Here is an 11,905-nt window from a genome sequence, read left to right as displayed (position 1 = left end):
CCTAAACAAAATATATAGCAAATACTGACTAAAGACTGCAACACACTTTTAGGCTCTGGAGGGCCCAAGCATGCGGCGTTTAGACTTAACAACAACAACAAAAACAAAATTAAATAATTATTCGACAAGCTTCCAACATACAACAATATACAAGAATAACAGATCAAATTAAGTCAGCTTGAACAGGATAACCCACGATAGCTCGCCGAGAGTTTGAGTCTAGTGAAAATCGCATTAGTCCCCCACCCGGTCATGAAAAGAAATCGCTGCCCCTGTTTACAGTACAATAAAATAATCAAATAATGATGATAATAATAACACTAAAATAAGAAGAATTAATTCTCATACAAAGTACATTGATCATGACATACCACTGCATAACTCTTAGTGGGCAACCCGGGGTGGGCAATAACATTCGAAGAAATCCATAAATATTTATATCTTTGTGGATTGAGAAAAAAAAATCAAGATTTTTTGCATGTTAGTGGGTTAGTACCAAAGACGTTTAAATATAATCCGTCTAGTAATTATATTTGTGTTGTTTTTGTATATTGTTGTAATTGTATGTTGGAAGCTTGTCGAATAAAACAAATATAAAAACAGTCTTTAGTCAGTATTTGCTATACACTTTGTTTTGGTACTATTCACTGTATGTTGGAAGCTTGTCGAATAAAACAAATATAAAAACAGTCTTTAGTCAGTATTTGCTATACACTTTGTTTTGGCACTATTTCAGGGGGAACCGTATGCCCCCCCTAACAAAATTGAGAGGGGACGTGTCCCCCGTCCCCCAGGGACCAGGGTCGCCCCCTATGACTGTAAATATGTTATGACATGTTATTAGCATTCGAAATTGTTGATGTTTTACAAAGGTTTGGATGATAAATACATAAAAACTAAACAAAAAAGAAATATATATATATATATGCTGTGGTATAAATGGCGAATCAACTATCAGTCCATCTTGAAGGTTCTTAACATTCATTGTTAAAACTTAAGAGCGTCTGGGGGCTTCGCTCCCTTGACTCCTTGCAGGGGCTCTATAGGGCGGGGCCCTGAACCCACATTCGTGAAGATAGAAGTGGTTCCCATAACAACCATTTACTCTGTAAAATTGTCCTTAGGAGAGAGGATTGATTTCCAATGAGATAGAGCAAATTAAGTACAAATTTCAAGGAGATATTTTCTATCACTTAAGAAGGCTATCTTGAAGGTTCTAAATTACTAAAACTCGAAAGGGGAGAGCGTCCATGCAGGGACTCCATCCGTTGTTTTTGTTGTTGTTTGGTTATGTTTTAAGGCAATTCAGTCATAATTGACTATGTATGCCTGGACCCCGGTAGGTCTCTTATAAAGGCCGAATATGGCCCCTAAGATGGGGCCACTGGACCTTACCCTTAAGGATAGAACTGGTTCCCAAGACAACCCTTTAGCTTTGTTCTATAAAAAAAAGGGTATTTCAACTTTAAGAGAGGGTATGATTGTGTGCATGTGAGAGATAATTGATTTCCAACGGAATAAAAAAAAGAAGAATACTAATAGGGCGAGTGATGGATTAAAATATCTATCGCTCAAGAAGGCTATCTTGAAGGTTCTGAATTGCTAAAAACTCGAGATCGTCCTAGCGCTTCGCCCCCTGGAACCCCTGGCCCCCTCCTATAGACGCCACCCATGCAGTACGCTTTACTCGCACGTGGGCTTCGCCCCCTCCCCGCCCCTACCTTAGAAAATACTTGATCCGCCGCTGCTATTGTAAGCTGTGATGTTTCCTGATCATTTATGGGGCAATGGGCACCATTAGATGAAGTGCGGAGAAGCAAAGAGTCTCAGCCGGAGGGGGGGGGGGGGGGGGGGCGGCAATCATATTTAATTTTTTTTTTTCCAGTTCCTTTGGGCCCCTCTCTCTTTCTTCTTTCTTACTCTTGTGATTCAGTAGTTCCAAATCTTGCACACTTTATGGGCCATTCGATCACAAGGACAAACTGTGCTCACTGCAGGAATGTCTGGGTGTTGAGCCCAAGGTCGTATCGAGGGGGATGTTGGGTGTTCAAACACACCCCCCCCCCCCCCTCCCCGGCCTCCCCGGCAAACAAGGGATATTTTAGTTGGCAACAGGGGATTTTTAGGATTTTAAAGACACTATTATGCCCCACCTTTTTGTTCAAGGGGAGGGGGTGGATGTTGAGGAAAAAAAGGAGTGTTCACTCCCCCTATTAAGGCCAAAAGAAAGTGCTCACCCCCCCCCCCCTCCAGCTTATTCACCGTTTGGCTGTTTCGCCGATAAATATTATTTCACGAATTGGGAGAAGAAGAAAAAGTGTTCCTTATACCTAGAAAAAGACACATAAGACACAATTTGTATTGGCAGTGTCATTGAGCAGTTTAGGAAAAGCAGTAAATGCATGTACATGTATTTTCGTTCAATTTTGGCCCGACACGTGACTATGAAATGTTACACGACCTCGCAACAGATATAATAGTTCAACTTTTGCATACCGTTTGGTCTCAAAAGTTGCTAGACACTTGCAAGGAAAAAAGTCGCGAAAAGGCAAAGTATCTTTTGAAATTTAAACTTATTTGCTTTCATCAGAGGGCGTCCTTGTGATATGTTCCTCAGTCATCGATATCATTCTAAATTCATAGTTTGGACAACTTGGTTCAAGTTGGGCACAATAATGACGCACGTTGCTTTGTTAGGCAAGTACACAACAACATAATTTGTTCGACTGGAACTGAGGTCGAAAATCTATGTGTATGTTAATAATCATTTGATTATTGTTCTTATTTATGATTAAATTATTATTAGACCATATGGATAGTAGGCAAAATGGGCATTAGACAAACTGGGAATCAGGCCTACTGGAAATTGGACTAAATGAGCAATAGACCAAATGGGTAGTAGACTTATTGGAGATTAAAACAATGGAAATGAGACCAAATGACTATTAGTCTAAATAATAACACCAAATAATGAGTAGACGAAATTATTATTAGACCATGTGGAAAATATAAAAAGGCTGCATGGGTGTAGACCATAATTATTGGGATAGAACAACATTGGTGAGTAGACGAACTGATTGTAGACCAAACGACAATTCATCGTACTTACATGCCTCTGCTCGTACTTACGCATGCATGATGACAGAAAATAATAATCAATCACAACTTTTGATTTTTTTTTTCTTCTTTTCTTTCCACAACTCAGATTTCGTAGGATTATCATTTATATAATGTTTTCAATATTCATGATGGTAGACAAAAATTGAAACACTTCCAAAGTGGGGGGGGGGGGGCACCAAGAAAAAAGGACACTTTCTTGAGAAAAAAAGGCAACCTACAAAGGGAAATCTCAAAGCGAAAAATAATATAATCTTTTAGACATTGGTATAATACCCTACGTTGTAATTACATTACCAGGGATGATTTCAATGTTTGTTTCGCTTTATATTATACACCATACAAGATTTTGCTTAAGCATGATGCTTTGCAGTTGGGCGTGATGGTCTGAAAAATCATTTGCGAGCGAGCGAAGCGAGCAAGGAAAACTTTGAATATTTGTGAGATCGCAGTGTGAAAAATTACTTCTTATAAAGAGGAAAATACCCAATCCTGATGGGGTTATAAGCACATTCTCATAACGGAAGACTGAAAAGGCCTATGATAAGTAACATTAATATATCATTCTATAGATGCGTGGGAGCGTAGCGAGCGAGCGAGCTTTGGGAGAAATTGCTCTTAGTCGCTTGAAATGTGGGGCGCGTTTAACGATGAGAGGAAAAGGGGACACTTAATTATCAGAAAAGAAAAGGAGCATGTGTCTAAGTACAAAGAGTAATTATCAGAGGTGAAAATGGGGCACTTCTTACACCCTCAAAAAGATGCACTCACCAGGGATGAAAAAGTTAGTCATGAGAATAGGAAATGGGCATTTGTTGACGGAAAAGGGGCCCTCATCAGATTTTGATAGGGGCATTTATAGGAGGTGAAAAGGGGCATGTATGAAAAGAGGATAGGTCCCTGATTAGAAAGGAAAAGGGGCACGTATCATTGTTAAAAGGGAAATTATCAGAGGTGAAAAGAGGCACTTATCGCACCTGAAAAGGGGCAATGACCAGATATGAAAAGGGGTACTTAATAAAGGAAAATGTGCATTAGTTGAAAGATAATGGGCACCGATCAGATTTTAAAGAGGCCTTTATCGGAGGTTAAGGGGGCACTTATCTGAAGTAATGAGTAACTACTATCTGAAAAGGGTCATTTACCAGAGAAGGGGCACTTATGAGAAGGGGCACTTATGAGAAGGGGAAGGGGCTCTTATTTTTAATGGGGCACTTATCATTAGGAAAAGGGGCACTTGTCAAAGTAAAAGAGACACCTCTCAGATTTGAATAGGGCGATTATCAGAGGTGAAGGGGCTCTAATCAACTTTTGAAAAGAGGAACTTCTCGTACCTGAAAAGGGGCAGTTACTAGAGATTAAAAAGGGCACTTATGAGAATGGAAAATAGACACTAATTGCAAAGGAAAAAAGGAACTTGTCGAAGGAAAAGGGGCACGTGTCCAAATAAAAGGGGCACTTATCAGAGTTGAAAAGGGAAGAGGCACTTTTACAAATTTATAGGGGCACTTTGTCAAGTAAAAGGGGCACTATTCCTATGTAAAAAGGGGCACTTTCCCTATGTAAAAAGGGGCACTTTTCGGGTGCTTGAAAAAGTGCCCCTTTTCCTAATGATAAGTGCCCCATTAAAATTGTTGTTGTGTCTACACCAAAGACGTTTAAATATAATTACATTTTGTATATAGGCCTACGCTCTTTGTTAAAATTATACATTTCAGGGAGTGCAGCAACCGAGTAGAAAAATCAGTAATTTATACTTTATGGAGATTTTAAATTTTGGAGGGGACGGAAACGACTACTTTTTCAGATTTTTGGATTTCACACAATCCAAGTCTGCGCTATTTGATCACATACTAGAATCACGACTACAAATGATTTATTTATTTATTTATTTATTTATTGTTGTATCAAAAATGGATTATACGATATCAAAGTGGGCTGCCTGTTTTAAAAAAAAATCATTATGATCTTTGTGCAAAAAATCATAAAGAGCCCTCCTCGTCCAAAAAGAGACAGTCCGTTTATACTGAACGTGAATTGCACATTTTTGTGCTGAACATTTTTGCTCGTTTTTAGGGAAACCAAATAAACTCCAAAATGGTAAGTAGTGTTGTGAGCATTTTAAGATGAAATAATTATTTTAGATGATTTTGATTAGAGAAAGTTGGACACGGATACTGTAAATAATAGGAGTGAAGTTGATGCGATGATGGAATTGAGTGTGGCCTAGCCTCGGTCAGCGTTACCTGATTGTGAGGCGGCGCGGCCGTGTATACCGCGCCGTACCTGCTGGTGGAGCAAAACCAGCCGTATTGCCTAGATTGGGCCCACACATACATGACATAGCAGCATTACAATCCTGGCTGTGTATTAAAAAAGGCAACACTGTACTGCAGCACATTAACGCAAGCTTTTGTAAAGCCTGCTGTATGATACTTTCAAAGGGGTTTATAAAAATTAAATGAATCAATGATGATAGATCTAATTCATATTGATAACAACTGAGTGACAGTGACAGGTTTCATTGATGAAAATTTCCTTGATTTTGCAGATGTTTTAGCCTAGAATCTACTTTTACCAATTGGGCCAACCGTCAGTTATGTTCCGTCATTTTCTAATTTTATGCAGTTTTTTAAAAATGAAGGGAGACCTCAAACGCCCGATTGCATCGCATTTGTTTATCTTTGCGATCAGTCGTTAACACAGGTCAGCAGCAGGAGACACAAAAGAACGAACGAACGAGTGGCAGCCTATCTGCGCATGCGAGATAGACAGCCACCCATCAGATATTGCGCAATTGCTTTAAAGTAGATTGTCCGCAACGCACATTTTTTGATTTTTTCGATATCAGGAGGAGGGAACTTAATAGTCTCTCGAAAAGAAGGGGAAAAAAGGGTTTTAAAAGTAAGTTTACAAGTTTACAATCCCGATTTACGGTTAGACCTTTATGCATTGTAGGAGTGATTGGGCCTGGGTGCGAGCATGAAATGATAAAATATGCTATTGTCTATTGAAAATGCTGCTGCACATGAGCCTTGAATACGCCGGGGAGCAACTTTAGAATACCATATGAACGTTAACCAGTCCTGGGTTGTGACCCTTTTTAAATTGTTTAAGAACTTAAAGGTACTATGTCCCATTTGCAGGCCAAAAAAATGAAAAGGCATTTGAAAGAAAATACTAATTTAGAACTTCCCTAAAAAAAGGGCGGCTTGCGCTTGAAAACGTCTTTAAGGGGGAAAATAACGACTATTAGTTGTCGAATCGACTTAGGAGCTATAGAGCCAGTAAGTAATAGTGTGATTTTTCAGACCATTGTACCGAATGGTCGTACGTTTTATGCTGCGCAAAGATTCAATCAGTTTAATTTTGGCCATTACAAGAAGTGGGTTATTGATGTAGACAAATGCTCATGTACCCTTTACAGCTCATTTTATGTATGTTATTACCAAAGATGAAAAAAAAAGCCAGTCAGTCACTTAATAGTGTCTGACAATGAGGTCTAGCAAGTAAACGGGTTTCCTTGCATAATTTGAATATTAGGAAACTGCTCAAGTTTAAATTTCACAGATAGGACATACATAACATATTCATAATTCCTGCAAAGTTCTACAGAATGTGATGTTGGCTGCAAAAGGGACATAGTATCTTTAAATAAAGTATTTTCATACTTTTGTGCTGTGTGCAGGGTATGGCTGTGAAACTGTACTTCTAATATTCAATAATTAAAAAGTGTGGTAATTGGTACTTGGAGGTGGAGTAATCCCTTTCTTTGGCAGCTCACTCAGCTCAGGAGGCTTTATACTGGGCTGGATTGCAGATGGTAGGTGAGGCAAGTAAATGCAAGGAGTGCCATGAAGTACTGAAATAGTGTGTTTGTGTTTGCACCTTTCTGCCAGCCAAAGCTTTTTTGTTATTCAGCTCTCATTGATAACATAATACATATATGTCCTTCTTTCATTACAGTCTATTATGTCATATAACGGCTCGGCCGTTGTGGCCATGATAGGTAAAGACTGTGTTGGGATAGCGTCAGATAGGCGGTTTGGTGTCCAAGCTCAGACTGTCTCAATGAACGCACAGAAGATCTTTACGATGGGACCAAGGCTCTATCTGGGTCTCTCTGGGCTGGCTACCGATATAACAACAGTGTAAGTAAACCAAGTTCATTCACTTCATAATTATTTCACTTGCCAGCAAAGGCAACAATTCTTACAGTAATTCTGTAAAACCAGAAACTCTTGTAAGCATGAAACTTACATGAATTGAAAATTAGTTCAGATCTATATTGCAAAATACTAAATTAACACAACACTGAAAGATTTGCAATTCACGAACTGCATACATGTACATGTATATAACTATATTAGTGGCTGTCTTTTACAATTTGTGAAAGTTCCTTTGTCGTATACAGTACTACCTCGTTACAACATTACTTTTACTTGCAAGCCCACATTGATTATACTCAAACAAGAAATATATGAAGTTACGATATATCTAGAGAGTTGTCTACAGATATAGAGACCGAAGTTGAAAGAGGAAGTTGGGAAGGCAACATAAGATGATTACACACCATCACCCACTCTATGAATTTTTTCTTTCACATTTAATGTTACCTAGTTAATGGTGTGCCATTCTTAGACTTTATAGGTAGCATGAGTAAACTATGTGTGTACTGTATATAAAGGTATTATTGAGTATTGTAATCAAGCTAGTTATAACCTTAAGCCTTTTGTTTACTGTTCTTTTTACAGATCCAACAGATTAAAGTTCCGACTGAATCTCTACACATTGCGAGAAAATAGGGACGTGAAACCAGAGACGTTCATGAGTATGGTATCAAACCTACTGTACGAAAGAAGGTAATTCCTTTCATATTCATATACTTTGTACACTGTCGCTTGCAATTTTCTAACCCTCTGTTGTGACACTAATATGGTTTATTCTAAATAGGTAAAGTTTATATTTTCTCAGAACTTCAATCAATCAATCTCTATAATTCCTTAGATAGATCTATTAAGTTCTGAGAAGATGTACACTTTATATATCAGGATTAAATCATAATATCACAACCATTTCACAAGAAGAGGTCAGAAAATTTCATTCCAACTTTATGGGCAACAGGATGGTATTTTGAAATCTTTGTTATATTTTATGTTGGTAAAACAATGATTATTGTCATAAAAAATAAAGATTCTATGAGGCAATTCATTGATTATTGTCCACGCAATTTGAATTTGTAATGACAATTAACTTCATTTTCTGTATCATTAGTGAATAACATTGCTTTCAGAATATGGCCCCTGGTGATTCATTACTTAGGATTGTCTTTTATTTACTCTAATGATAATAGGTAATCTTCACTGAAATGTATTACTTATCTAGTACTGTAACTGTATGATTGTCTTTGAGGTCTACTATTTATTGCACATGTGAAAAAGTAATCTTCTTGGACATTTCCTTTTGCTGGTACACTATTTCAGTGAAAACAAAACTGTGAAAAGACCACTTCAGTAAGAATTTTCATAATGTAAGATGTACAGTATTTGCTGGATTTTTCATGATGTAAGGTGTATTAATTTTGTTGGATTTTTCATGTCCGATGTATCTGTTAGAATTTTCATACTGTAAGATGTATTTTTTGGAATTTGCATTGTGAAATGTGTAGTTGTTGGTACATTTGTACTGCTGATTTATTAAATGACTTGAGTTGACCTATGACCTTTATTATTATATCAGGTTTGGGCCATACTTTATTGAGCCTGTGATTGCTGGTCTGGATCCCAAGACCTACAAGCCTTTCATCTGTAATCTGGATCTTATTGGATGTCCCATGTTCACTGATGACTTTGTAGTAGCAGGAACATGTACAGAGCAGCTCTACGGCATGTGTGAATCCGTCTGGGTTCCAGACCTTGTAAGTATGAACACCATGCCCTTTGGTTAGGCATTCATCCTCATTACCAAGTCCCTCAGAGAGAACTTACAGCTGCCTGTCCCCTGGTTGTTCACTTACAGGCTTACACATGCTTTCTTATTTTCGTTCAATTCAATGTATTTATTGGTCCAATGTCATTCAACATGGATGGTTTTCTCACATGTAAAATTAAGGCTCAGACAAAGTTTACAAAGAACAGAAATATGATACAAAACATGGATACCTTTTTCATCAGTCAGGTAAAACAGACATTGCATTCTTCATTTACAGGAACTCAACGTTACATTATAGGGCATGTGGCTGTCTGGCATATAAAGTTATAATTAATTGCAACCTTAAAAAAATATAATGCAAGTCACCAATACCATTATTTGCTAAAAGCAAGGCACTTAAAAAAAAAAATTGTTATGCCTCCGCCCACCAAAGGTGGTGACAGAGGTATTATGTTTTCGGGTTGTCCCTCCCGCTTTCTCGATATCTCAAGAACCACTAGAGATATTTTGCTTCTTACACCCAAATCTAATCAGTTCATCCTTAGATTCTCATGTATACTTGTTCCAAGTTTGGTTAAAATCAATTTAATGGTTCTCAAATTGGGGATGGACAACACAAAATCAAAATGCCTCTGACACCACCTTTGGTGGGGAAGGCATAAGAAGCATCTTTGGTAACATAGCAGGCCGTATGTTGAATCAATATTCTCTTACAACAATGATGATCAGAATAGAAATGGTATTCCAGGGGTGTTTCACAAATATCCTAAGTTGAACTTATCTCTAAGTTGGACTTAACAATTATGGAAAGCCGTTAGCATCTTTGAAAATATTTTGTAAAAGTTATTTTATAAGGCATAAAATGTTGATTCAAATCATTCATATTTTCTATTATCAAGGAGATTTCATGTTCTTGATGTGGAATTTATTAGAAGTCTAAAATACTTCAATTTTTGCTTTTGAATATATTTTGTTTAAAGGCTACAAATGGCCCTCCATAATGTTCAAGTCCAACTTAGAGTTAAGTTTGACATAGGATCTTTGTGAAACACCCCCTGGAGTCCTTATGATCGGTTGTGATTGGTTAAAGCTGACTTTGAACTGTTTCTTGCAGGCACCTGATGATTTATTTGAGACCCTGTCACAAGGTCTTCTGAATGCTGTAGACAGGGATGCACTAGCAGGATGGGGAGTTGTAGTACACATTATGTAAGTATAGTATACATCAATCTTGTCAAGGTCCACGCCGAAACAGAAGTCATTTTATGACTCGCCGACGACTGAACACATTACAATATCAAAACGCTGATGAGGCTATTAAAATCATAATGTATATCCACAATATTATGGCTTACCCAAAGTTATGGTGATGAAGGAAAATGAAATTAATTAAATATCTTTTGTGTTCTCATTCAAAAACTACACTGTATGTATACTGTATGACAGGATAACCAAGCATAATAAACATGAAGTGAAAAACATTCCTCAAACAAATTGTATTCATCTTGCTTTGTAATTTCTCTTTGTTCAAGGGTATTTTGGTAGCTATAAACTAAGGGTGTACCAATGTATTAACAAGTATAAAGTAGAGATCAGTTGACAGACAACACAGCCATTTTTCAAAGTACAGGTACAGTCAAACGTGCTTTAGCGACCACCTGAATAAAAAGGCCACCTGTCTATAAAGACCTTATTTTTTGTTTCCCTTGAACCTGTACTAAATGAACCTATACATAAAGACCACCTGCTTATAAAGACCAATTTTCATGTTTCCCTGGAGCGGTCTTTATGTCCAGGTTTCACTGGCACATGTATTTCATGTTAAGACATGTTTGATTTTTAATTATTTAAACATATTTGTGGCTTACAAATCTGTAATTGAAAAAAAAATGTCAGAAAAAAATCTTGGAACCAGCAGGACTTGAACCTGCATCTACTGCTTGCCGGGCAGCGGCTCTACCACCAGGCCTTCACTGGTCCATGGCACAGTCACAATGAACTAGAAACAAATACCCAAGGGGTATCAATCGATCTTATTTACTGGGTGTAAACCACAAATATGTTTAAATAATTGAAATTTCTCCCAGGAAGCATTACATTTATAAAATGTTTGATTTTTTATATTTTTATTTTCTTTGCAGAGAGAAAGACAAAGTGACAACACGAGAGGTTAAAGCCAGGATGGACTAGCATTCCTATCATCTTATTGTTTCTTACATATACATGTACATATATTTGTTCTTGTTTTTGTTTATTCATTGATGAAATCAGTCCATGACCCGTTTGTTGCTTTTCTTTAAAGTGTACCAATCGCCAAAATTATTTAAAGCCCCACCGCACTAGTTTGGCTAGGAGGGATTAGACATCCCTGCATGGTCACTGACAGGTGGTTATCTCATCAAATCAGCTCTCAATTAACATAAGAAAAAGGGGATCATGGGGATCAAAGGGTACCCGTTTAGGCATTGTTTGCTATATAGAGGGCCCAAGTAGCTATAAGTAGTGCAGTGGGGCTTTAAGATATATGTTAGTATTATCATGTTCCTATTCTGTATTTAAAGTATGTGGTTCAGATATACCTTCTGTCTCAGATATCGCAAGTTTGAATACATTCTCAAATCGACTTCTGAGTAGACTCATCTATGATCCTGTACATGCTCACATGGATATGGCCCTCGTGGAATCCAAGTTGGATTTCCCTGCACGAGGTTTATGTTATTCTTTATTTTCTTTATTCTCCCAAACCTTTAACCCTTAGAATGCTGGGCAAGTCTTCTTAGGTTGATTAAAACATTATAGCTGTACACCAATTGTGTTTTTAGGCGCTTGGTACCCTTTCACATATCCATATGACAAT

The 11,905-nt window shown here is 37.5% G+C and overlaps 1 protein-coding gene across 1 annotated transcript; it reads left to right on the top strand.

Annotated features, from left to right (window-relative positions):
* Positions 1-5,107: 5,107 nt before the first annotated feature.
* On the top strand, positions 5,108-11,306 carry LOC100893115 (proteasome subunit beta type-3-like). Its single transcript, XM_030990474.1, has 6 exons — positions 5,108-5,217; positions 7,084-7,268; positions 7,872-7,979; positions 8,857-9,034; positions 10,163-10,257; positions 11,190-11,306. Exons 1-6 carry the CDS (start codon positions 5,215-5,217, stop codon positions 11,236-11,238), a joined length of 618 nt encoding a protein of 205 aa, XP_030846334.1. The 5' UTR covers positions 5,108-5,214; the 3' UTR covers positions 11,239-11,306.
* The last annotated feature ends 599 nt before the right edge of the window (positions 11,307-11,905 follow it).

Source organism: Strongylocentrotus purpuratus, unplaced genomic scaffold (genome assembly GCF_000002235.5).
Source record: "Strongylocentrotus purpuratus isolate Spur 01 unplaced genomic scaffold, Spur_5.0 spur5_scaffold_19, whole genome shotgun sequence".
NCBI lineage: Eukaryota > Metazoa > Echinodermata > Echinoidea > Camarodonta > Strongylocentrotidae > Strongylocentrotus > Strongylocentrotus purpuratus.
The sequence above is the reverse complement of the archived record's forward strand: the minus strand, read 5'-3'. Positions and strand labels throughout refer to the sequence as shown.

Bases quoted from the DNA above. Each gene is read 5' to 3' on its own strand.
- LOC100893115 (XM_030990474.1), top strand. The intron at 9,035-10,162 runs GTAAGTATGAAC...TGTTTCTTGCAG, and splicing joins CCGTCTGGGTTCCAGACCTT to GCACCTGATGATTTATTTGA. The intron at 10,258-11,189 runs GTAAGTATAGTA...TTTTCTTTGCAG, and splicing joins GGAGTTGTAGTACACATTAT to AGAGAAAGACAAAGTGACAA.